Source organism: Pseudovirgaria hyperparasitica (genome assembly GCF_010093815.1).
Source record: "Pseudovirgaria hyperparasitica strain CBS 121739 unplaced genomic scaffold EJ05scaffold_8, whole genome shotgun sequence".
NCBI classification, from domain to species: Eukaryota; Fungi; Ascomycota; class Dothideomycetes; order Acrospermales; family Acrospermaceae; genus Pseudovirgaria; species Pseudovirgaria hyperparasitica.
In genome coordinates this window covers 1391313-1416903 of record NW_022985556.1, presented here as the reverse complement: position 1 = coordinate 1416903, position 25591 = coordinate 1391313, and the positions used below count along the sequence as shown (strand labels likewise).

At 51.6% G+C, this 25591-nt stretch overlaps 10 protein-coding genes across 10 annotated transcripts; 6 read left to right on the top strand and 4 right to left on the bottom strand.

The window, feature by feature from the left end:
- Window positions 1-339: 339 nt before the first annotated feature.
- On the top strand, window positions 340-1191 carry EJ05DRAFT_493112 (glutathione S-transferase; the record flags this gene model as incomplete). The annotated part of the gene is made up of 3 exons (XM_033746092.1): window positions 340-402; window positions 459-539; window positions 598-1191. 3 exons carry the CDS (start codon window positions 340-342, stop codon window positions 1189-1191), a joined length of 738 nt encoding a protein of 245 aa, XP_033600680.1.
- Window positions 1192-1346: 155 nt separating this feature from the next.
- On the bottom strand, window positions 1347-3394 carry EJ05DRAFT_538451 (uncharacterized protein; the record flags this gene model as incomplete). The annotated part of the gene is made up of 2 exons (XM_033749454.1): window positions 2624-3394; window positions 1347-2573 (listed from the first exon to the last, which is right to left on the bottom strand). The coding sequence occupies exons 1-2, from the start codon at window positions 3179-3181 to the stop codon at window positions 1347-1349; spliced, it is 1785 nt and encodes a 594-aa protein (XP_033600679.1). The 5' UTR covers window positions 3182-3394.
- A 2635-nt stretch (window positions 3395-6029) lies between these two features.
- Window positions 6030-8213, top strand: EJ05DRAFT_381412 (uncharacterized protein). The gene is made up of 7 exons (XM_033741235.1): window positions 6030-6310; window positions 6391-6445; window positions 6500-6584; window positions 6634-7147; window positions 7195-7512; window positions 7561-7730; window positions 7789-8213. The coding sequence occupies exons 1-7, from the start codon at window positions 6132-6134 to the stop codon at window positions 7812-7814; spliced, it is 1347 nt and encodes a 448-aa protein (XP_033600678.1). The 5' UTR covers window positions 6030-6131; the 3' UTR covers window positions 7815-8213.
- Window positions 8214-9232: 1019 nt separating this feature from the next.
- On the top strand, window positions 9233-11106 carry EJ05DRAFT_531917 (acetylcholinesterase precursor; the record flags this gene model as incomplete). The annotated part of the gene is made up of 2 exons (XM_033749050.1): window positions 9233-9358; window positions 9413-11106. 2 exons carry the CDS (start codon window positions 9233-9235, stop codon window positions 10982-10984), a joined length of 1698 nt encoding a protein of 565 aa, XP_033600677.1. The 3' UTR covers window positions 10985-11106.
- Window positions 11107-11378: 272 nt separating this feature from the next.
- Window positions 11379-12318, top strand: EJ05DRAFT_476489 (uncharacterized protein). The gene is made up of 3 exons (XM_033744041.1): window positions 11379-11449; window positions 11696-11894; window positions 12034-12318. Exons 2-3 carry the CDS (start codon window positions 11747-11749, stop codon window positions 12201-12203), a joined length of 318 nt encoding a protein of 105 aa, XP_033600676.1. The 5' UTR covers window positions 11379-11449; window positions 11696-11746; the 3' UTR covers window positions 12204-12318.
- Window positions 12319-12385: 67 nt separating this feature from the next.
- Window positions 12386-14218, bottom strand: EJ05DRAFT_511044 (uncharacterized protein; the record flags this gene model as incomplete). Its single annotated transcript, XM_033748217.1, has 2 exons — window positions 12386-13601; window positions 13920-14218. 2 exons carry the CDS (start codon window positions 14216-14218, stop codon window positions 12386-12388), a joined length of 1515 nt encoding a protein of 504 aa, XP_033600675.1.
- Window positions 14219-15971: 1753 nt separating this feature from the next.
- EJ05DRAFT_381298 (uncharacterized protein) lies at window positions 15972-18701 on the top strand. Its single transcript, XM_033741234.1, has one exon. It carries the CDS (start codon window positions 16366-16368, stop codon window positions 18535-18537), a length of 2172 nt encoding a protein of 723 aa, XP_033600674.1. The 5' UTR covers window positions 15972-16365; the 3' UTR covers window positions 18538-18701.
- A 561-nt stretch (window positions 18702-19262) lies between these two features.
- EJ05DRAFT_476486 (WLM-domain-containing protein) lies at window positions 19263-21126 on the bottom strand. The gene has a single exon (XM_033744040.1). The coding sequence runs from the start codon at window positions 21075-21077 to the stop codon at window positions 19686-19688; it is 1392 nt and encodes a 463-aa protein (XP_033600673.1). The 5' UTR covers window positions 21078-21126; the 3' UTR covers window positions 19263-19685.
- Window positions 21127-21500: 374 nt separating this feature from the next.
- EJ05DRAFT_438857 (LCCL domain-containing protein) lies at window positions 21501-23433 on the bottom strand (the record flags this gene model as incomplete). Its single annotated transcript, XM_033741846.1, has 2 exons — window positions 21501-22941; window positions 22988-23433. 2 exons carry the CDS (start codon window positions 23431-23433, stop codon window positions 21501-21503), a joined length of 1887 nt encoding a protein of 628 aa, XP_033600672.1.
- Window positions 23434-24279: 846 nt separating this feature from the next.
- On the top strand, window positions 24280-25589 carry EJ05DRAFT_381208 (acyl-CoA N-acyltransferase). The gene is made up of 3 exons (XM_033741233.1): window positions 24280-24582; window positions 24633-25322; window positions 25386-25589. The coding sequence occupies exons 1-2, from the start codon at window positions 24499-24501 to the stop codon at window positions 25299-25301; spliced, it is 753 nt and encodes a 250-aa protein (XP_033600671.1). The 5' UTR covers window positions 24280-24498; the 3' UTR covers window positions 25302-25322; window positions 25386-25589.
- Window positions 25590-25591: the final 2 nt, after the last annotated feature.

Genomic DNA, 25591 nt, shown 5'->3' with positions numbered 1-25591 from the left:
TCAGAAGATGAGAATCGAAGGTTCGTGCGCGGCTGGACGCATCTGTTGTTCGTAATTGACGCTGGAGGTAGACGGATTCTCAAATTTTCGGGTCACGCTGAAATCACGTGATATATCACTTTCATTCAACCTATGACGTCACTCATCCCAGCCGGCTATACAAGTTGGAAAGCGTTTAGGCTACGTCAGGAGCAATAGTTCGAACGAAACGCTCTATTGGTCATCATGGTCCAATATAGATACGGTAAAGTGCCTAGCTGTCTATTCTTCAGACAATATCACCTCTAGCATATCATTCTCAAGCCTAACAGCATATTCACCATCAGACACACGACCATTATGCCTCTCGAAGTGTATCATCTGCACCTCAGTCAGAGCGAAAGGGTTGTCTGGCTTTTAGAGGTTCCTCTGCCCTCCTCTTGAACTTCAGAATCCTGTGAATTCTAAATGTCTCTAAGGAAATGCAAGTTCCCTACGACCTCAAAATCTTCCAGCGGGACCCTGAAAGCGGTGGCTCTCCTGAAGAACTCAAAAAGATTGTGCGTCTTCATCTATCATATCATCGCCGATTCAAGGTACATTTCCTAATAATCTCAGACATCAACCGGCACAGCCCCTTTCTTCCGCGACACCAATATGTCTCCACCTGTGGAGCTCTTCGAATCCATGGCCATCGTCGATTACATCCTGTCCGTGTATTCTGGCAAAGCGCCTGGGACACGAATGATCCGAACCCCGGGCGACCCGGACTATGTGCCCTATTTATCCTGGCTACACTACGCTAATGGCACGCTACAACCTGGCCTAGGTCGCAGCATGTCTCTAGGCTTCGCGGGTCAAAACGATTCGGCTATCGGCAAGCGCTTCGGCGATAAGTTCAAGAACGCTCTGAAGCTCGTCGACAATCGACTTTCAAAGACCAGGTATCTAGCTGGCGAGGAGCTTAGTGCGGCGGACGCGATGACGGTGTTCACTTTGACGACCATGCGTGGATTTTATCCTGTGAACCTGGCCCCTTTTAAGAATATTTTGAGGTATCTAAGCGATGTAGCGAAGAGGCCGGCGTATTTAGAGGCATTGAAGAAAGCGGATGGGGGTATGGAGCCAATGAATCAGGCCAAGACGAGGAAGTTCTTGGAGTTTGCAGCTTTCCGGCCGTTCTTGGATACAACAGAAGATGGTGTGGAGTAGAACACAGGACTTACTTACAACAGTCCAGTAACGTCGGCCATATTCACTGATATCTGATATCAGAGAGATTAGTAGACACATGTACTGAAAGAAAGACATGTATTCCTCTCGGCTTCATGATAAAAAGGCAAGATTCAAGAGCACACCGGCTTCTTTCACCAAGACTCGCCGTCATCTAATTTCTTCAGTGCGCCTACTAGGTCCTCACCAAACTGCTGCTTTAACCGTTCAAGATCCTGTGCAACTTCTTTGTTAACCTCCATAGCTTTCTCGTCATCCATTTGATCATTGATATTTAGCGCACTTCTCGTACTTTGCTCCAGTGCTGCTAAAGCTTCTGTCATGATGGTCAAAGTTTCATCATTGACATTCCGTTGTCGATGATTCAGCCGTCGATTCTTTAGCGCTTTCCTTAAATCGTCTAGAGGCGACGCTTTATCGCGATCATCTCGTGTCAACGGAGGCAGCTTCTTTGCGGGTACCGCGGACTCACGACGACCGGGCGTTGGCTTTAGATCAAAGTCAGGCTGATTCTGAAGTTTGGAAAGAATTGTTGGAACACGACCTATCCGCGGTGGCGAAGGGAATGCGGGCTCGGTCAGCGAGGTTTCGAGAGCAGGTGCAACTTTTGGACTACCTACTAGAGTAGGCTCGCGACTTGCGAGGCGGAGTGGAGGGATTATAGATACCCGGGGGTGGATCGTGCCAGTCGGAGCAGAAGCAGGTGGCAATGGGGGAGGTGTTGGTGGAGGTGGCACGTCTGGCAGAGTCGTATCATTTGATTCGGTCGAAACAGACGGTGCCAAAGCAGGCGAGGTCCCGTGTCCAGGCACTTTCTTGCGTCTTTGAGGTGGTCCTTGTAGTGGATCACTGAAGGGAGATTTATCTACTGCAGGTGCGACACTTGGTTGACGTGAAGGCGCACGTGCAGGAGCCAGACTGGGCTGCCGAGATGCAGGCACTGTAGTCGCACGTCGTAGAGGCATAGTGTCTGCAATGATGGTAGGCTGTTGAGTTTGAGGTGCGATAGTCGGTCGCCGCGAAGAAACTGGCTCATATGTCGATGGTTGACGTGTTGGTGGTGCGATACTGGGCTGTCGGGACTGTGGGTGAGCAGACATAAGACTCGCATGACGAGAGGGCTGGACAGATTGTGGCACACTCGGTGTGGGTGAAGCTTCCATTGGTGATCTTGGGGGAGAAGCAATCCGAGCAACACTCTCTCTCCTCGATGGTATTTCTGGAGGTAATGTCGCCGCCTTTCGAGGAGGAAGTGGATTACCGCATTGACAGAGAGCCACGGGCTCGATTTCAGACTCCAGATATGGCTCTCTTCGGGACTCAGGTTCTGACGGAGGTGATGAGATCACGGATAGAGCTTCCTGACAGGATGTGAGCTCAAATAGATTCAGCGTTGCGAAAGGAGCCATACCTCAACAGGACTCGGTATGGCCAAAGCGGATGGCTTGCGAGCCTCCGGCAAAGCACTAAGTTTCCTTGGTGGCTGTCCAGACGGAGGAGGGTATCTGTTCTGCATCTCACATCTCAGGCTGAAGCGCACATTCTTCTCTTGCGACTCCAGCAGGCCTGCAATGATGCTCCATAGTGTTGTTGTGGCAGTCAGATTATTCGGATTGTAAAGCTTCCGCGGGATATCAGTATCTAATGCCGAGAACAAGTTACATTTTGGAATGCTGATTGTATCTGCATCGTCTTGACAGTAGTGAGGAATGTCTACAGTGCAGAATGGCCGGCCATTGTCATCGACTAGCTTCGCCGGGTACTCGAGGATTGGTCCTCTCTTCGATGACATGCGTATCTGAGCCCTAGCATTTCCATAGACTGGAGTGCCAGGTCGTGGCGTGCTTTCATTGAGTCTTCCTACCAGGAGAAACGGCGTACCATCGAAGTCGCGAGTGGTTGCTTGGTAGCTGTCGAGCGAAGCCCATTCATCCTCAGTGGGATATGGAATGAAAGGATAGGTTGCCATGGGGAACGCAACAATAAGGTGACCAGGTGTGAGCCAAAGATAAGTTAGAAGTAATAGGAAGGAGTTTACAAGGAAAGGAACCGATACAGCATCAGCAGGTATGATAGAAATGAGAGGGTTTTGGCTCAGCTAGTCGTCGAAGGTAGATCAGAGAATCGAAATATACAAGCACAGGATGGGGTGAAATCTTCTATTATGGAAATCAGGACGGTCAATTCCGGAAGAAATGGCGAACACGTCATGCTCTTTCCTCAAAGAAATCATCAAGAAAGATCCTGACTCAGCAAGAAGTCTGAGAGAAGCTGAGTCTATGTCTGAACAACAATGGTTTCTTTACCTCCCTACAAGATCCAGGAAGGGCTCTTTCGAACTTGATCCTCGCCTAACCGTGCTCGTCCCCAAACGTCCGTTCTTTTCCGGAAGCCTCTCATTTCTGCTCCACGAGACAACATCTTGGCTTTGCAAGACCTTTCTACCTTGATATGATTTGACCAACTTACCTAAGATCTTTCCATTTGGACTTTTCATGTTTTACGCCTCAAGGGCTCCGGCCCTTCCTGCCTACTCTCATGATAGTGGCTACAAGAGGCATATTCTTCTCCTCACAGAAGTATTGGTGACACTGGCTCGTAAATTCCACTCTATTATTCAGGGGCTGCTTATGCATCTTGTACGCGTCGTTTATTTCCTTGAAGACTTGAAGTCGGTCTAAATGTCTTCTTCGGCCATCGAAGTGAAATACCGGCCTCTCAATATGTAAATCGTTGCATAAATCAGTCAGCTGACAGTCGCTGCCCCTCGTGTCTTCCTCGAGAATCATTTACAAGTTGGCTTGTAAAGAGGTCAGAGAACAAGTCTGGACATGCCATCAAAACACCTGTAAGCCTAACAATGAGCGTCTTCACAGGTTTCCAAAATGATGAAGTACGACGACCGCTCAGAAGTACTGGCATTCGCAGACCCAGGTACTAGCGCCTCAGAAGACTCCGTGACGTAGCTCAGCTCTTCACCTTCTTCCCCAGCTAGACAACACTCAACACCCCCGGCCGTATGCTTAATTTTATTGCTTACTCAGTCAGCGGGAACATCAACCTTCTAAAACTTAGATCTCAGCACCTCCATCCCTCCTGACATCCTCTTGATCCAATTCACCCTAGAATGGCACCATAAACGCATCCCGGGCTCCAGCCTTTCTAACCCCAATCTATATACACACCTGAGCACCATGCGCTTCACATGAAATATTGTGACTGAAATGACTCGGGCTGGGGGATTGGGATGTGGCGCTTCTGCGATCAGGTTCGTTTCCGGGAACTGGAGGACGTCCACAGCCTTCTGGCAAAATATAGTAGTAGCCAACTCTTGTCTTGCAACGCAACCCACATGGTGGTAAGATCAGATGGCCTGTTATCACCGCTGTAGATGATTGCAATTGTGAAAAGAAGTGTGGCTCTCTTCTCAAGTAGCGGGGATTTGCGCGCGCGTAATGGCATAAAAGAAGTCCCTGTCCCAATCCAGTTGCAATTTAACCACAAAAAAAGACCGCTTGAACGCTCTTCATGGATCGGGTCACAGTAAAGGCAATACATGTACAGTCAAACTCGCTATAACGATACGAATCCGATCACGTCAATGACATCGTTTTAGGGAGATTATCGTACAGTCGGTTCTTACGTAAGCTTACCTCCTAGGTATTGATTGGCTACCTCCATCAAGAGCCATCTCCCGGCCCGTCAATACCTATTCTATACCTATTTTACGACTTAATATATCGATAATGGGGCTAAAAGAAGGCGATCTATTAGATATCGGGATGTTAGCTAAATACGCCTGCCCAGTTAAGTAGCCAAAGAAAAGCTATGGTTATACCAAATTTATCGCTATATCAGCTATCGTGCGAGTCTCGACTGTACCTCATGGCGTGGCAATTTGAGTCGCGCGTTCGCAAAAACGCAAGCTCAGCCCCAGAACCAGCTCCGATATCACTTCCCGAGGGACTGTAACGAAACAATTGTAACGAAGTACTGCCGACCAGGGACGGAGCCCGTCAAGAGTGAGCGATGGCTATGCAACTACATTGGGCGGACGAGCGGCCATGTCGGTATGCCTAGTGTCTGTGGGGATCCGCTGTGAAGGCTTTTCGCCGTATAATTATCAAGCCGATGATTCGTGGAATAGCCCGACGCGGGTACGATATTAGTGATGTAGGGTAAGGATAAGTATGGACACATACGGAGGCGATTATGGCGAAGATTCGGCGAGGCCGCTAAAGGGGAGGGGAGTTCGTTCTGGGGTCATATGTGTAGAGCCTGGCGGAGCTTGAGCAAGAGTGCGCTGGCGATTGCTGCTATGCATGATGTAGCCTCGATACAGCCAATGAGACAGAGAAGGATAATTGTATGAAGTGTATATGCATATGCCAACGACCCAAACCTCCCAATCCATCTGTCGGTGGCCAATCATATCCGCGCATGCAGGCGTAGAGACGAGAGCTGGAGGTCGAACAAAGCTAGAGACGTTTGTTTCGAGGTTGTCAACCACATCTTTTTTTTCTACTCTCTTGTACAGCTGCGGCCCTTCAATTCAATATCTACGGCTTCATTTCTCTTTTACCATCTCCATATATATACAGCATTCTACCTGCCATACTTGTGTCAGTCATCCACCTTCCAAGCTGTGTCATCCTCTCCTGTACGCATACGCATCGTCAGCTAGGTCAGCTCCAGACCCTACTACCCCGCCGTAATATCCCTCCAGCCATCAGTACCTCGCACACAACCGAATCGTGAACTTCCGCCCTACCTACGACGCTCAAAACTTTGACTATTCTCACGAAATCCCATTACTCTTCTATTTACGTATCGTCGTCCTAGCCTCCTTCTCCCCTACATCCCTTCGCCTGCTGAACGCTTGACACACCTCTCTCGTTCCATATCCTCTGCGCCCCTCGATGTCTTATAATCAGTTTCCCGGAGGTCACTATTCGGGTGGACAGTCTCACCAAGGAGGTGGCGGATATCCTCCTGTCCAGAATTATGGCCAGCCGCCTCAAAACTATGGTCCTCCGGCGCAATATGGAGGTCCGCCGCCGCAGCTGTATAACAGTCCTCCACCACAACAATACGGACCGTAAGAGCACATCTTTTATTTGTTGGAGCGAGGCAGGAAAGGTGTGGTTTGTTTCTCAGGTGCAGGCTGACAAGTCTCAGACCGCAGAATTACCAAGGCTATCCGCCTCAAGGCCCACCCGGCGGGTACCAGAACGTTTGTTTTATGTTTCCTTGACAAGGCCTGTTACAGGACTGATATTGAAGATAGACTCCTCCTCCACAGCAGTACAACAACTACCCTCCGCCGAACAACCAGCCCCAAGGCCCACCCCCAGGTCAATATCCACAACCTGGTAAACAAATCTTCTTCATGAGCACCAAACGCACGTAACTGATTGGTAGTAGGACGAATGCCAACTGTGAATAGCAACCAATGGACACAAGGGAACCATAATGCGCCTCCACCGCCTCCGCAGCAAGAACAGGCATTTGGCCATGGTGCTCCCTCGAATTACCATTTCCGGTACTCTGCGTGCAATGGTCGTCGCAAAGCACTACTCATCGGCATCAACTACTTCAATCAGCGCGGTCAGCTGCGCGGATGCATCAATGATGTGAAGAACATGTCAAATTACCTGAACGGCTTCTTTCGCTATAAGCGGGAGGACATGGTTATCCTGACCGATGACCAGCAGAATCCGATGAGTCAACCCACCAAGCAGAATATCCTCCGTGCTATGCACTGGCTAGTCAAGGATGCCAGACCCGACGATTCGCTATTTTTCCACTACTCCGGCCACGGTGGCCAAACCAAAGATCTTGATGGCGACGAAGAAGATGGCTACGACGAAGTTATTTATCCAGTGGATTTCCGTACCGCGGGCCACATTGTCGATGATGAGATGCACAGAATAATGTACGTTGAATGCTTGACACATAGTGCGACCACTGATTACAACACAGGGTTCAGCCATTACAAGCAGGCGTTAGGCTTACAGCAATCTTCGACTCTTGCCACTCCGGGTCCGCATTAGATTTACCGTACATCTACTCCACACAAGGCGTCCTCAAAGAACCAAATCTTGCAAAAGAGGCTGGTGCAGGATTATTGGGCATTGTTGGAGCATATGCCAGGAAAGATATTGGGGGCATGTTTTCCACGGGTGCTGGCCTTCTGAAGAAACTTACTACCGGCGACGACGTCTTCCAAAAGAACATGCGCACCAAGACTTCGCCTGCGGATGTTATAATGTGGTCTGGGAGCAAAGACGATCAAACTTCGTGCGTAACCGAAACCCATTCGCCTTCAAGGAAGCTGACATATTCTAGCGCTGACGCCACAATCGCTAGCCAGGCTACTGGCGCTATGTCGTATGCATTCATTAGTGCTCTGAAGAAGAACCCGAACCAGAGTTATGTGCAATTGCTCAACAGCATTCGTGACGAGTTGGAGGGAAAATATAGTCAGAAGCCCCAGCTTAGTTGCAGTCACCCGCTGAGTGAGTTAAGAACAACTGCCCGTGAGTATCGTTGATGTGTTCTAACATCCTTCTCCAGACACTGATATCCTATACGTGATGTGATACCTTCGCGATTCTGAGCGACCAGTTCCAAATGCGGTGGGGCACTAGCTCACGAGCATCCTTTAGGTTTGGTCAAATCGACGGGTACATGGTAGAGATGCCCGCGATGGCTGGGCAACGGCTATGGACAGCCTTGGCGACGAGTAATGGCTTTGCGTGTATGGTTGAAAAGAGCGTGCAATTTTAGTATACACCAAGATGATGGCGACCAATTTACTCAAATCAAAGCGCAGCGTTTACGTCGATATAGTGGCTTCGTATTTCAATCTCCGAGGAGTCTTGGTAGAGATCTGAAGAGGAGCCAAATGTATGTCTTCATAGACTCATATGGACCTTTCTTCTCCACTACGGTGGAAGGCAGAAGCAGTCTTCACGATATGGTGATTACATTTCCTCACCAGGCGGCTGGCGATACCGAGGGTGTCTCGCACGTGTCATTGCGGGACCGGAAACAAGATTGTGCCGATGAACTAAACGTCGTCGTCGCATTGTCACAGCTTCCAACCACGCCGTCGATTATAAGCAGGATGATCCGGAACTTGTCGTCCGTATGCTTTCGACATAAAAGTGCAACGTTGCACAACATCAGAGCGCCCATACACCAGAAAGATTCACATGCACGCGAAGGTCGTATTGTGTGGCACAATTCAACTCTCGATCCCGTGTGCGGCGCATACAACACGCATTTCACAAATCACGAGGTCTGATGCCGACGTCCGCTTACTGTTTCTTCTGGCGTTATGACTTCACTTTGTCTCCGCCACATGAGGCTGACGGAGCTTCGATACCCAAAAACGTCTAGCTCCAGGTATTAGCCAGAGGCCGTCCATTTTTACCCGACTCTTGGCCGAGGACCGACTGCGGCTGGCGTCTCCCAATTACTACACAATCACCGAAGCGATTATAATCTAGGCTTATGCGTATTTGTTCATCAAACTGTTTTCGGGCTCTTATGCAAGCATTGTGATGCATCATCACGGACCGTGTAGATCCAGCTGCGCGGTCCCGTGTCTAGCAGACTAGCACCACGTATTTACTCACCCTGGGTACTAACTAATTCCATTTTGCGGCACGAAGCATTGCCTGGGCGATGAATGGAACGGTGAGCCATGACTTATATGCGGGGTATGGTGTCGGGTGCCATATTGTGCCGTTAGAAGGAAGTCAACAGCTTGACCACAGTCCTGGAGCTGGGAGTGAGTATATGAACTACACGGACCCCGGACGAGGAAAGCTCAAATGTACGGATTCCTTGCGGTGATCATCGAGCATTGTACCTTGTCTGACGCGCGTCCGCTTGTCATTTCTTATAGCTATCGCATTGTGCCTATATCGACCAGCGGAAGCTCCATAACCCTGACGTAGTCCGCCCCCGACATAGTTCGTATTGCTACCACCGCATACGAAGCTACCTCACAATGGTAACATCCATAACACTGCAAGCTCTGGCTTGTGCCTCTGTCCTGGCCTATGTCAGTGCGCAAAATAATGACCTGCCTGTCGTCGATTTAGGCTATCAGCTTCAACGTGCTTCATCTTACTTTGTATATACCTACGCAGACCCTTCACGAGGCAGGCCTGAACTAACTTCGCCACAGGAAGCTCAAGAAGAAAGCCAGACTTCGTACTACAACTTCTCTAACATTCGGTTTGCTGCACCTCCGACTGGTGAACTTAGGTGGAGAGCTCCTCAAGCACCCGCTGTTAACCGAGATGTCATCGATGATGGCAACTCAATTGAGCGTGTTTGTCCACAAGCAAACCCGGGATGGCAAGTCTTGATACCCAATTTCCTCGTCGATTATCTGAGTGGCCAAAATTTCACTCCTCCTGCAAACACAACTTTCTCCCCGCCCCCGAAAGATCCAAGAGAGACTGAAGACTGCCTGTTCTTGGATGTTTTTACCCCCAAAGAAGTTTTCGAGCAAGCTGGGAAGGGTTATGGCGCTCCAGTCTTAGTTTGGGTGTATGGAGGCGGCTATACGGCTGGAACTAAAGCGGCCTCTGGCTCGCCATCTGGTCTGCTTGACCGTAGCTTCACGGCGCCCACCACAGACGGTGTCATTTATGTTGCCATGAATTATCGTCTTGGTGTGTATGGTTGGGCTTCCGGACCAACGATCCAGACCGATGGTGTTGCAAATGCTGGTTTGCTTGACCAGCGATTTGCGCTTGAGTGGGTTCAGCAGAACATCGCCAAATTTGGAGGAGATCCAAACCGGGTCACTGTTTTTGGCGAGTCTGCTGGTGGCGGATCTATTATGCATCAAATCACAGCTTACGGTGGGATGAAGGGGCCTGTTCCTTTCCAGCAAGCAGTCCCGCAGTCTCCAGGCTGGTTCCCGGTGGTCTCTACATATGCCCAAGAAACTACGTTCCAAAACTTCCTTCGACATGCCGGTGTCAGTTCTTTGGAAGATGCCCGCCAGCTTGATGAAGAGACTCTGTACAAAGCCAATCAGCAACAGGTTGGCCTCGATTCTCCATATGGCCTGTTCACCTATGGCCCAGTAGTAGACGGTGAATTCGTTCCTGCTCTTCCAGGCCAACTCCTGTCATATGGCCAATTCGATCAAAGTCTCCGCGTAATGGTAGGATACAACGGGGACGAGGGTCTTCTTTTCACCAGCCCGTACCTGACCAATGATACCGCTGTGGACAACTACTTCGTCGAAAAATTCCCGAACACCCCATCCGACGTCATCAAGTACATCACGGAAGTGCTCTACCCTGCGACCTTTGACGGCTCGCAGCCATACACAGACTCTATCGGTCGTGCTGCCCTTGCCCTATCTGAGCTGGGATTCACTTGTAACGCAAACTACCTTGACCGCGCGTTTCTCAACCAGACCTACTCATACTATTTCACTGTTCCACCGGCGCTTCATGGGCAAGACATCTCGTACACCTACTACACTGGCAACACGACGCTTACACCATCACTAAACCCACTGGGCGTGCAGAATGCTACAGTTGCCATTTCGATGCAAGAATGGATCACGAGTTTTGCGCAACTGGGCCGCCCAGTTGGACCATATGGCACGCCGATGTTCAATACGTATGGACCGAACGCAGGCATTGTTGAGATCAACGGGACGAATATCTCGCCTGCGACAGACCCGGCTGCGAATGCACGATGTCGATGGTGGCAGCAGGCGTTGTATTATTAGACCTGCACACTGGAAGAAATCTGCGAGGTATTCGACGTATTTTTGTAATCTAATGCTAGTAGCAACTGTATTTTTGGAATGCACGTTTGCTGTATACAGAAGAACTCCACAAGATGCACAGCTTTGAAATTCTATTTGCGGTCTTAATCAGGTTATGCTCAGGATAGATACCCTGGTTATGAACATCCTGATCCTGAAAATGCCATGTGACCAATCATGCGATTGTGCGCTAAACGTGACTTGCATCCGAGGGCCAAAAATCCAATCTCGATGCTTACCCCACATTTATGAAGGAGCTTGGGCCAGATGCTGTTGCATGTATACGGCGACGTCATTTCGCGGTCACCCGGCGTTTGTGTAAACCGAGCACGGGCTCTGAGCTCCGGACAAAAGCTGACGATTGACAGCTTCTGCTCTGTTCTTCCTGTTACGTTACTCTCTCCAGAACTGAAACCAATCCAAATTGTAAGTGCATTCCTTGGTGGATCTGATGGATCCGTGAATGGTGAGACAGATGGGAATCAGAGAGCTCGTTAGGAGCGAGGAGCAAGACGATGACTTACTAGCCTGCAAGAAAGCATCATCGACATCTTTCCTCCGAGCCTCATTCTCCAGCCTCTTATTCCCATCTTGTCATTCGTTTCAATCTCTATCCTCATCCCTCAACCTATTCATAACACCCCAACGCACCATCCAATAACAACTCACCAGAGCTCACATATCAACTCCCTCAAACCAATTATCCACCAAACAACAGTTAAAATGCTGCGAACCACTATCGCCCGTCAGGCTCGCCTCTTCAGCACCACACCTCTCCGCGCCAAAGTCGTCCCCGACTCCGTCAGGGAGCCTGTGAAAAAGGCCGACCGTGCCGTTAGCGACACCATCGTCGCCGGTATCGAAAAGGGCGGTACGTAGCACGAACCCTCCGCAGTCTTTGCTCTACATGTTATCCCAGCTTTCAGTATCCTTCCTCCCATCTGTACACCTCCCAATCTTGAAATGTTACACCGCAATCATCAAAGCTGACATACATCTCCCGCACACAGAAGAAGCAGCCGCAAAGGCGAAATCAGCAGCTGGAATGAGCGAAGGCGAAGTCAAGGGCAAGGCGTCGGAAATTGCTGGACAGGCCAAGGGTAAGGCGAATGAGATCGCGGGTGAGGCTAAGGGGAAGAAGGATGAGCTGAAGGGTCAGGCGAAAAAAGCAATGGATTAGATCGAAAGGATGGTCCAAGAGCGTGAGATGACAAGGGGTGTATGAATAAGACTACCAGTAAGCACGGCGTACGTTGGGAATGTCGATAAATCCTCAATTAATCGCGTAACGCTACCATGATCTTTATAATAGTCGCGAGTGTGTTCCGTATCGCGAATGCTCAAACCTGGTCCTGAGAGCAGCTAAGTCTTCGCACACATAAGCACATACTCCCTTGAACTCTCGCCGAACCGAATGACGTCCCCACTCCTCAGCTCCATATATCGGCCCCCCTCAACCTTCTCACCATCCACACTCGTGCCATTACGACTCTCAAGATCAATCACGTACGGCTTCACCCGGCCCTTTCCCCCTGCTTTCTCTCTGTAACGAAATTGAATCGCTGCATGCTGCCCACTACAACTCGGGTGCTCGACAAGTATATCCGCCACCTTGGCCTCGCGTCCTATGAGCCAGCAGCTTCGCGCATTAAGCTCTGTTGTACCGATGCAGGCAGAGTCTTTGAAAATGACGAGGGACCATGGAGCGCTAGCAGGGGGCTTGCGTGCTTCAGGCGGTTCGTGGTATTTGAGCGAGATGTTTGTGCCGGTGACTTTGTTTGCTTCTTTAGCGAGGAGGCCGGTATTGGCAAAGTTGGGCTTTTGTTTCTCGACGGGCGGAGGGGCGGACGGGTCGAGTTCGGCGTTGAAGGCGGCGTTCTGGCTTGCGAGGGGGCCGCTGCGACGGACCGGTGAGCGAGCAGGAGAGAGCTTGCGGGACGGAGAGTGTCTGTGTCGGCGAGATGGAGAGAGTGAAGACGAGTGCTTGCGTGAGCGATGGCGGTATCTGTCTCTTGAGCGTGATCGTGAACGTGAGCGTCGTCGACGGTGACGGTGACGGTCTGGTGACGTGCTGCGAGGACGCTTCGAGCTTCTGTTTGGCGACGGCGAGGTGCCGCGTGGTTGTCTATCTCTTGAGCGCGACCGTGGTCTTGTAATCTTCCTATCTCTTGATTCTGACCGTTCGCGTTCCCGCGAATCTCGGCTCCTGCGGTACTTATCGCGGTTCCTCGTTCCTGCGGGAACTCGGGGTTTGCTCTCCAAGGAAGGATCGCGACGGTGGCGCTCATGGCGAGAGTTTTCCCGGCCACGCTTTGTAGGCAAACGGCCTGGACTCCTGCTATTACTCCTGGGACGCTTACGTCCGGCACGATCGTCATCAGACGGGGAGTGTCTTGTGTGGTGTGGCGAAGCAGAATGGCGGATTACACGACCCGTGTGACGGCGAGGCGACTGTGGTTTATCATAGGCTATGCGACGATGACTGCCTGAATCATCAGGAGGAAGGCGCGAGAGGCGATCTGGATGTATGTGAGACGTCATGTGTGATGGGGCGTTGGTGGATGAGAGGATGTTTATGCTACAGGACCAAGTAGCAAGCTGAGTAATTACTAAGAGAGTGTGAGGGTGTCTCAGGTCGTTTGCAACATGAATGCGACGTCGTTCGGGGTGTACTAGCAAACACAAGGGTTATGAAAGGTAGCCTGATTGAGTGGTGGCAAGGAGATCAGGTGGTTATTAGGAGTAGTGGAGTGTGGACAAGGTGTAAGGTTGGTGGAGGTGATTTTCTGGTGTTTGCCGCAAGATAGGGTTGCCTGTTCGGGTAAAGCGCCATTGTTGAGGCTCAGGTACGAAGTCTTTTCGACGGATCGTATCAAATACATCCTTCATCACTTACACATCGGCCACAGGCGCGATAGATTTCAGCCTGCAGTCAATAGTCTGAATATACGCTGCCCCTGAGCTACTAGATTCAATTGTCGAAGAATGCGTAGGGCTGGACACGTACGGTCGGCGCTTGGTTGCAGCATCTGCGACAGCTTCCAAGCGACGACCAGGAGGTATAATGCTGGACAGGAAAAGTGTCAGGCTGCGGCGTCTATCCACTGGCTGCGCAATGCTCTCTCCTGTCAGTGGAGTCAAGACTACTCTCAGCCTGGGAGAAGCTCGTGGGGCCACGTTTGAGATCCAAGACATTGCTCGTCGTCTATCAGCCAAACGAAGTGTGCCCCGGCGATCGATATGCATGTACTCGAAGGATTCATTCATTCCGGCCCCACGGATGTGGCTGCACCATGCCTTTCTCCTCCTCTAAGCCTGCGCCGCTCCGCAACGGAACCCTCATGTAATTATCTGGACCCAAGATCGCTGACTGTCAGTGGCATGATATTTGGGGGTACCTGGATTTGATTGTTTGCTTCACTGATCAGTCCAGCACTCCAGGCGCCTACAGTTCCGACTAATTAGCAGGTAGTGGAGAGGACAACAGGCAGGTCTCGTAATGCGCCTGGACTGGTATATCACATTTATAATGTTCAAAAGCTGCACCATAGCCCTGGTTTTGTCTGCTCGGTTTCCGACGCGCATATCTTCAATCTATTTTGCTCAGTGCAGCACAGTCTGCCAGTAGTCCATATACGAATAATACCTCTTTCTGCATGAATCGCAGCAGTCTCCTAACCACAAGCTGTAAACCCCCTACTGTCCAGGTCGTCCCGACCACGCGAGGATAGACAAGCAGACAACTATTCTCACACACAATTGAGCATGCGCCCGTGCAAAGGCTTGCAATTGTCATGGCGTCCAAGTTCTTCTCGCGCTCCAAGGCCGAGTCGAAGACATCATGGCCTGGGACGCCTCCCATGGGCGGGTTGGTGGCTATCGACACCGAGTGCGAGTGGCCCGACACATCTTGTTCGGCCACTTCACCAGCTGTAGCTGCGGCCGGAGCCGGAGCGGGCGCAGCATTTCACTCTGGACACGCGGCCATGTCCGGATTCGGCTACAGCCACACTTACGGCTACGCAAACGACCATTTCCGGGTAAGTCTGTCCCCGTAGTCCCATAAAAATGCTCCGTTGGAATCGGCGATACATCACACCCATAGTACAACATTCCAACTTTCTTCGCAACAAGTTCATAACAACAACCCATGCCTCTATACCCGCCAGCTGTTGGTCTGGAGCCCTTGTAACTTGTTGGCTTTGTTGGAAGGAGCCGGCCTGACCATGTCTAGCACGGCTAAGAGGGCACCGGACACAGGCGACCGAGAGAGGCTACGTGGAGCTGCAGTTGCGGCTTTGGCTGACGGCACCCTTGAATGTCTTCCCTCCCACCTGTCGACTACCGTCACCGTTCAACACCTCTGCTGTTCCGAGTGTGTTGTTGTCTTCTCATTCGCTGACCACTACTGTCATACCAGAAATCCGCGGCCCCCCATAACCGTCCAAAACCCCTCGACTTGTCCGTCTCGACTCACAATATTTACACGGCTTCCGACTTACACGATGCTGCCCTACATTCTGTCAGCTCCGCCTCCAATCTACTTGCTGTAGTCAATGGTATGCTGAAGTCGCCTCTACTTGCTACTCACCATAAGCCACTGCCGCCAAGACCACAACACCCACGCTCTAAGACTGCGCCGTCGACTCCAGAACACCTGGTTCCCGAACTACCTGGCTCGATCCTTCTGAAGAATCGTGGCTTTCCCCAGGAGCCCCGGTCCGCTTCTGCGACAGATGACGAACGTCGTCGGAGGCGTCTAACTTATCAAGCCAGCTCTGCCACAGTCCGCACTGCTCCTCCAAGAACTACCCCTATGGATTCCTTCTTTCCTCCCATGCCCGAGCTTCGGAAGAGCAGACTCACTCGCGGTTTAAGTGCAATCAATACTGCCATGGACAGTCGCATCACACTATGCTCACAGCCGACGAATCCAAATAGCAGCTTCGAATCTACAAACGACGGGAACGACTCCGAGTCCTCCAGCAGCTTGCGTCCTTCACCTTTGAATGTCGAAAAGAATGGCTGCAGCTCATCTGGGAATAGCCTCAGGCCAGCCGCGCTGGGGAGCCGAAGCCGTTCGTATGGTGGTCCCAGTCACGTGACTCGCACCTCCCTTTCTTCTATCCACTCCGATGGCCAGCAAATCGAGCAGCTCAAGCTGACGCTAGATGCGCAAAAGCACACCATATCGACGCTTACCGACCAATTCTCGAGCCTCAAGGGCAGCCACGAGGCTCACGTCAGCAGCCTCGTCGAATCCCACGCCAAGGAGATGAACTCCCTAAGGACGTACATCGAAGGATTGGAACAGAGGCAATCAAGATCAAAGCCTCTCAATCATGGTAAGTCATCCTTCTGCGCCGTCGATCGGCTTACTTAGCCGCTGGCTAGCTCCGAGTTCCCATATGATGATTATGCTTGATACCGAGCAGTCCGATTGCCGCCCGAAAGACAAGTCTCTAACCAATGCGCCAGACCAGCCCCAGGATGCTCAAAATTTGCAAACATTCAGAGAGATCCGGCCAGACTCTCCGAATTCGGTTCCTTCTGTACCTCCCAGGGCACCAACCCGTAGCTCCAAGGAGGAAGACCGTGTCCGTCGGGAGCACTCCAGATTGAAAAAGAAGATCGAGACTGCAAACTCACAGACGATCGCTATCATGACTCAGCTCGAGAATGCCAGAAAGCAAGAATCTGCTTTTCGGAATGAGGTTCAGGCTCTAGAGGCGCGACTCGAAGAAGCCAACATGGAGAAAGTCGATGCGCTTGAGGCTGCATTCACGTATGAGGGCGAAATCAAAAGGCTTCAGCAGAAGCACAAAACTCTCTTTCAGGACAAGGAATTGCGTGTCGAAGCTGTCCATGCTCAATCCCAGGATTTCGCACGTAAACTTGAGAGCGCCGAGTCAGAGATTAATAAGCTTACAGCTCAACTAAAGACCGCGAATGAACGAAGACCTGAGGAGGACGCAATATCAGCATTCGTTCGTCAGATTGAAGACCTGCAATCCAAACTCACGACCTCGAAATCTGACCGACATCGTCTCAAGAAAGAAAATGAGCACTTCCGTCTAGAGCTCGACGACGCCGAGCAGCGGCTTAAAGAAGTGATGAAGGTGAATGAAAAACTTGTCCGCGAAGGTACTCAGGGGGGTGAGTATGGCCGTGTTCGTCGTGAGAATCTCGAACTCAAGGCAAAATGCTCAAAATACGAGGAGTCGATCGCAAAGATCCAACTCAACTCCGAAGAGTATTACCGCTTGCTCAAATCCGAGATCAAGAGAAAAGCCTGCAAGCGTCAGCAGTGCCTCGAAGATGGCCATCTTGACCCGCTGCTATACCCTCTAGCCAACACGGATCTGTCCCCACGCGACAAAGAACGCCTCTTGAGCAAAGAGATGAAAGAAACCAAATCTAAAGCCGCACGCCTCTTGGGATTGAGCGAAGACTCCCAAGATCCTCAAACGCAGTTGCGTATCCTTGAGAAGGAGAACGACTACCACGTCCGTGACATTGTCGCCTACCGCGTTGTCGTGCGCGATTACGAGCGTGAAGCGAAAAAGCTCGCGGCTCGTATTCAGAAGCGCGACACCATGTTACTCCAACTTCAACAGCATAAGCAGACGCACCCTTCGCCCTCGCGAGACACACCTCAGAGCTCCGTATCCAGCGCGTCCACCGGTCCCGGTTACTCGCCCCGCACGCCCCAATTTCCACCCGGAACTCCAAGCACAGCGATGAGCACGCCTCTCTCAAGCATCAGCATGGGTAGAACAGAGCGCGCAGCGTCCGCACCCCAAGGCTCCGGTCAGGTTCCGAAACTAGGCTCACGCTCCAGCTTTAGCATACACAAGAAACTCCCCAAGCCGCCACCCCTCACATCCCCCAGTGAGGACAGTCCCAAGAACCCTCGAGGACTGGGAATAACATCACACCCATATTCTGGCCCGCCACCATCCCCTTCACCAAGAAGCGTACCGCGTATCGGCAACAGCCCCATGCAGAGCCTAACCCCTATCCGCGAGGTCAGTCTGAAGATGCGCAAGAGCCGGCGAACTATGAGCGAGAGCGTCGTTACCGCGTATCCCAGAACGCCACCCAACGGCACAGGTCGAGAATCGGACGCCTCACCCGAAAAGACGGAGCGCTCTTCAAGCAACGAGTCCGTCCCGCGGCCCAGCCTCCCCGAGCTCGCAGGCAACTCGGCGATTCCCGCTTCTCAGGACGCGACTATCACGTCGCCAGATACTACATCTGCAGCCCACGACACCGAAAGGGAACGCGAGATGTGGAAATCCCGCAAGGCAGCCGTGCGCGCAAACGTCCTCGCGCGCGCCGAGGGCCGCACCGACGCCAGCGAACGCAGCGATGGAAGCCCCATGGGCCGCGTCCTCCGGCTCAAGAGGAGTAAGAAGGATCTCGGCGGAAGCGTCGAGGAAGGGAAGAGGAGCCCCGGCTTTTGGCGCGGGGATGGGATCAAGGGCCACAGTCGTACCCGGAGTGAAGCTTGAAACAAGCAGTCTCCCCGAGTTGATGACTTCGTGGTGGCTTGCTGATTGTTGACGTACTGGCTACTTTGCCGTGTTCTTGCAGTATATCTTTCTCTAAGAATGTCTCTCGAACCCTTTTTTCTTTCTTTTATTTTCGTTTTGTTTCGGGCTCGACCTGGCGTGGATTCTGTGTTGAGCGTGGCGTTGTTGATATTTGGACGTGGTGATAGGATCGAGGTGAGGAATTGTACATATGAATTGATTTTATGCACGCGCTGGGGGATGATGACCAACAAAGGCAAAGGAGATTCCAGGCAAAGGCTTACATAATGGGCCTCGCATTTCTTAATGTGTCAGTCGAAGAATGTCAAGGCGAACAACCTCCGACTTGTTAAAACGCTCTGTAACGCATTTCATCCACGCATGCGTCCAACTTATTGCCCAAAACAAAGACCCCCATTGAGCCCACAAAGCCCCCTTTTCAAACTCCAAATCACAGTTGTATTAACAGCAATGGCGTTGATATAGTATTACAAACGCACTTGTTTCGAACTCGATTCGGACCTTCCCTCCCGCCATCTTGACTTGGAACAGAACGTCAAACGATTACCTATTATAAGCAGTCGGGTATATATATTCTGTAATGATAGAAGACAGTCACAGATGACTGCGAGTCCTGGTTCGTTCTGCATGTGGCAAAGTATGATTGTCTCACCTTAGGAAGATGTGCGTTCGAGGATGGATGTGGTAAAATCATTATATTTATGTGTATATGTATGGATATATGTATATCTCTCAGGAGGACCGATACTACATGTACTTATCTACCACAAAAACATCCCTTGCTTGCGCGAATGACGGTGCCTTATATGCCAACACATGCATTGGGCGCTGAGACTGCTTACAGCCATTGGTATAGTTGGATGGACTGGAGTTGGCCCGACAGTCGGCTTATACTACTAAGAGCAGCAAGCAAGCTTCGGACACAGTGGTACTCGTAATGAGGAGTTTACTTGACGGATATCCTCGTACGCACACATAAATGGTGCGAATCCATGCGTACGAGTTACGACGTCTCGAACATCTTCTGCGGATGTTGAATACCAAGACATATGATGAGAGTTATGGTAATTGATGTGGCAGGTCCACTAGTACAACCGAGATGGCGTTCAAGGAGGTTTTGCAGCTCCGCAGATACCGCACATGCCGGTATCCCCGGAGTTGATGTATGCGCCGCCGCGGCACTGTAGGGATTGACAGCGCCAGTGGATGGGGAGGAGTCTTGTGTCGAGGACGTTGGCGCACGCTAGACATGTCAGGGAGCCGGGGTCGTTGAGGAGGGAGCAGGTTGGGCATTCGCGTGTAGATCGATGGGTGGGCTCAGGGTTCGCGGTGGTGTTTGGTTTTGAAGGCTTGGATTTGGTGGGTACAGTAGGTTTTCGTGTTTCGGTTCGAGGTTCAGACTTTGGCTTCGATTCAGGGGGCTTCTTGGTGGCTTTTGTTGCTGCTGGTCTGCTTTTAGGCTGAGCTTGATTACTGGGTGAGTTTGGAGCTTGGTTTTGTCGCTTTCTCATGGCAAGTTGACCGTTGGCAGCATACAGTTCAGCCATTTCTCTTTTCGCGTTGTCGTCTTGCTCGTCTTCGTCTTCGCAGATCTTCACCATGCCGTGGCCGTTGGAATCCGTCATCTGCTTGCCGTCCAGGTCAAGAGCCGTATCCTCCATTTCTTCGACATCACCGTAGTCTGAGTCGGATTCTGTCTCGGACTCCTCCTTTTTGACATGGACTTCTTCTTTCTTGACCTGGTCGAATCTCGCCAACGCAGCCGCAGCCCTAAGCTCTCGTCCCCTCGCACTGCCCGCAACTCTCGGTTTCCCCTTGACCATCTTCCCACCTTGAAGCTCCTCTTTCTTAATATCGTCCGCGCCTAGGGCCACCCCACCAGCGCCAAACTTCCTTAGTATCCTCCTCTGCTTCTTCTCCGCATAGGTCAACTCGCCCTCCTTCCCACCCCCCTTCCCACCTCTCCTTCTCTTCCTCCGCCTCGTCCTGAACGTACCCCCACACAAGTTCTCCGGCACATCCAACTCCACCCCGCCATCCCTCTCGCTCACCTCCCCATTCAAATCCCTGCCCACACCCCACAGTCCCTCCCCGGTATACCTCCTCTCCCACAGCGCCCTCATCTCGCCCGCATACGCATCGCGCACCTTCCAGAACGCCTTGCTATGATTCATCTCCTTGCAATGCGCCAGCTCATGCATCATGACCATCTGCACATGTCTGAACGGCAGCCACCGCCCAGCCCTGTCCTTCAGAACCAGCTGTATGACCTCCCCGGCGTTGAAGTTGCGCCCCACGAATTCGGGATTAGGGGGGTATTCCTCGAGGGCCATGACGGCGATGTGGTGCGTTCGCATGACGGGCACGCATTGCGCCGCGATGCGCGAGAGGATGGAGTGTGCGGTTGTGGAGGATGGGCCGGGCAGTGGCTTTATGAAGTTTATGAGTGGGTTGGGGCGGGTGGTGCGTTCGTTGAGACGCTCGAAGCCGAGCGGCATCGTTGGGGGGTTGTGGTTCTGGCCGGTGGTAGAAGGTGGGTCGTAGGAGTGAGTCGTCGTGGCGGAGAGAGATCGTGTGCTTCGGTCGGGATGACGATTACGCGACTGGTGCGTAACGCGGTACGCGGTATCACGTGTTAGTATTTATCTGATAGTGGAATAGACTTATTTCTTGGATCTTTCAAATAATTGCTATGTTGAAGTCTACATAGTTATATTCCTCATGGATGCTCATATCAGAATCTAGCGTGCTTCGTGGGAACCGTAGAACCATGAACTAGCATATTAGAGCCTTTTCCTTGAGGCTGGAGTTAATCAGAATGCTAAAGCGGGCTTCTGTCATGTCTTGATGGCAATCTGAGACATAGCCATGGTCTAAACATTTCTATCATGCAGTTCTATCCAGTATGCAACCCAACGCTCTCATGCCCGACTCGCGCCCGCGGCCATTTGCGTCCAACTCCCATCCGGATGCCAGATCCCCGCCTTCGTATAATCCGCCACGGCAACACCCTGTATCTTGCCAAACGCGATGAATGCAAATCTAAAGTACTCAGGCAGTCCCTCAACATGGCGCGTCCAGCTGAATGAATCCATGTTGTCGTCCTGGAATCCCCTGAACCGCTCAACGTCGTTCACGTAGACACTCACGCCGTCATATCCGCGTGTCGGCCTGTCCCACGTGAAGGTGATATTGCTACCGTTCACGAGTGGCGTGGCGATTGCAGGTAGGAGACTGCCCAACTGAGCATCGCCTCGGAGAGCGGCGGAGGTCTCGAGGATGCTGGCGTAGCCCCAACGCGCTGCGCCGTCTATAAATAAGCCAACAAGAAACCCCTGGAAGAGTAGACTTGGCCGTGTCTGCATTGCTGTGCCTGGAAGGAGTAGTAGAGCTAGAATATAGTGATGGATGCGGAGATTTAGACCCGGTATCGCGAGTAGTAACAGTATGGTTACACCGAGAGTAATGTACAATGCTAGATAGCGCGGTAGGCGACCTTCAAGTCGGAAATTCCATGCTTGGAGCAAGACTATGGCGACCAAGACAATGATGATGATAACCAATGCGGCAATAGCACCAGGTTGCTGGTTCAGGTCGTGAGGCGTGAGTCGCTGGATAGGTATTTTCTCCGTAGTGTAGTGAGCAAGGGACCCTACCCAGAAGCCTCCGATCCAGAGGACAGTCTTCTCAATCTGGGCTTCAAGCCCAATCAAGGACTTCTTAATACTGATTCGATACATGATGGCCATCATAAAAGCAGCTGGTAGGAATCTGCTGAACGCAATGGAGACCAAGGTGTTAAAGTCGATAGCCTCGGGTGGGTTGGATGCCAAACCGACCTGGAAAAATCCGGCGCAGAATACAGATGCGAAGAATACAGGTGCTGATGTGGTGAACAACGAAAGGATTGCGGTAAAAGTTACAGACACACCCAGGAGGCGCCATTGAGGATCATCATACCCGTCTTGGTAGTCAGCCAGTACCGGGTCTCGATCGAATGTGAACGTAGAAGGAAAGCTTCCATTGAAGCCCACACTCGAGATCCCATTACTAGTGGTGTCTGGGTAAGACGTCTTCTCTCCAATCATGGAGATGAGCCCGAGACCACCACTACCATCCGTGATGACGCCAGCATGAATGGCAGCGCCGCAGATGAAAGAGTCTGCTCGATAGTTGAACGCTTCTTCGTCGGCGGTAGCGCCACCGACGACGAGTGAGCGGTAGTTGATTTCTTGGTCACCTATTGTATAAGGATTCAATACCATGGTGTCAAGACAGCCAGCAGGGCAGCGGAACAGCCACGTATTGTTTTCGAATGGCCGGCAAGTCTCGCCGTTGATACCACACGTGAGTCCGTCACCCCTGTAGATGTAAGTATGCAGACGCTCAAAGACTGGAAACTCATTACCATAATCGACTTGTGCAACTCAAGGTGGTTGGTGTGCCAAATCTTCCAACACTTCTTACGGTATATGCCTGGCGTAAAATATGAACGAAGAGAGACATCCATAGGATGTAGTAGGCTAGAAGCGCAAGTATTTTCGGACGTCGTCCGGGAAGTAAACGATTGCGCACCGCGATTGGATAAAACTGTATTTTCCCTAGAAAACCCTTCTCCATGCGGTATCGACGCGCATCCGCCGGACCTTGAATCCATCTCCAGGCCTTTCCAAGAGGTCCGGTCACGGGTTGCGAGACTTGTTGCGCCCGTCTCGTAGCTTTTTGCGCAAAGAGCGGTAGTCTCTCGAAATCGGACCGAGTCCGGGTGCCGGAGTCTGTCGACGAGGATCCCTGGGAACTATTATCCGTAGGGCTGGATCGAATAGGGCCGTCGGTGGTTTCGATCTTGATCATCGGATATGCCTTCGAATCGGTGCTGCGAGATGAAGCTGACGCTTCTATATCATCGCGCGAGTCATTGGCTCTCGTGGAGCTCGAGGCATGGGACGCCATTATGGATATTGCCTAGGAATATGGACACAGAGCTTTGTGACGCTCTCTCGGTCATATCAGAGACTTTTCAAAACCATGACAAGGCTTGATGAGATGGCGATGAAGACGTTTTGTTCTTCGCCCCCGGCCCACACTGAACGTGAGATGGATCGGCCTGGACGCGGTGCCGCTCGTCGCCGCGCGGCGAGGCTGACAATGGCACGTGATCCATCCAGACGGAATGTATTATAGGTCCTCATTCAGGCTCATTGCAGGCTTGAAGAGCTTGGCTATGCGATGTTGTCCGATCTATCCGCGACCTTTGGGAGTTCTACACGAGAATAGAGCGTAGTTTGGTAACTTGGCTCGGAGATGAGTTGGTACGGCCAAGGCCTTGAGTTTGCCAACTGGCTGGTGTGCTAAAGGTGTCACCATGGCCCTACTTATACTGACCGATTCGAACGAGTAAAGGAATGCTGTGGTTTGACTGTCATGACCGTACTTAGACGAGGAGAATCTGCGATCGATCAGTCCACCTGAAGAAGTCATCGAAGCATCCGTGCGTGAGATGTCTGGGATCACCACGTGACCATGTCCTCTTATCGATAACGAAAGGCCATGTTGGTTGAACGGAGTCAATCTTCATCACCCCCTTGAGTCACATCTATATTGTCATTTGCAGGTAAACCACAGTGAGTCAGTCCCTGAAATCCAGGCTGACTCCAAACTATCAAATGCCCGCGAACGCAAAAGGCCCCCACAAGTTGCAAGGCTACTCAGCCCCGCCTGGGTTGCATTGAGGCAGACACTGGAAATGGTGACATTCGGCTGAACACTCGTATATCAAGAGCAACACCGTGACTCAACAGACGCATCTCTGCGCTCATATACATAAAGACATCCAACTGACCGCTATTCGTGACCAAGGCTTCATTTTACAATCATTCGTATAGAGTGGCCCTTAGTTTTCTCATATCCGAGCACAGGATGTCAGAACAACTCCAAGGGCAAGCCGCACAGGTGCAAGCTGCTCAGGGCCCGGCAGTCCCACTACTGCCCGCACAACCGACTGTGAGCTTCTTTGCGCAATACAAGAATGAACACACAATTGACGAGCCCAGGAAGCCAACCAACCCAACGCCATCGTCGACTACAACTTCCCCCCGAAGCCGCTACTCAAGCTCAAGTCTTGCTATGTCCGAGTCTACCACCCATATGACGCGCTCTCAATGTCCCACTTTGGCAACAACGCCGCGGTGGTCAAATACATGACTCTTGGATTCCCGTCGCCTTACACGATTGCAAAGGGCTATGCGTGGCTCAACATGTGTCTGTCCGCCCCAACGCAGTACAACTTCGCAATCTGCGTCAGACCAGGCGACTACGATGACGTGACTCCTCGTTTCTCGGCCCCGGAACCCGGCGAAGCTCACTCTTGTATCGGGTCCATCGGTCTGAAGCCCGGGAGTGACATTGGCGCACGAACGGCGGAGATCGGGTACTGGGTCGGCGAGCCGTACTGGGGCAAGGGGATCATGACGGAGGTGCTTGCCGGCTTCACGGACTGGGCCTTTGAAGCCTTTGGGTATCTCCGGCTCTGGGGCGGGGTGTTGTCGCCGAATACGTCGAGCTTCCGATGCTTTGAGAAGGTTGGGTATTTGAGGGAAAGTGTGATACGGCATGCTTTCGTCACTCGGGATGGTGTGCTTTGTGATGATGTGGTCTTCAGGATGTGTAGAGACGAATGGGAGGAGCTGAGGAAGGAGAAAGGCCTGACTGGGGGGTCATAATACGTGGCATGAGGTCTACAGGTAGGGTATTATGAGCGATTGAGTCTCGTAGGTATTTCTTTGACTTACTTTACCGTGGACCAGGGTTCCAAGGGGGTACGGGGTCAATCCGCTCATGTATGTTGAAGCTGTCTCACTGGCCACTATCGACACTCTCCTTTCAAATTCTGACAAAACCTTTCTTCATCTACATCATCTACTACATCGTGTTCTTTCTCAATGTCACAAGATTATACGAGCATTCCGGGGGTCCTCGATCATGATTGGTCAGGAAAAACCGGAGCCGAACC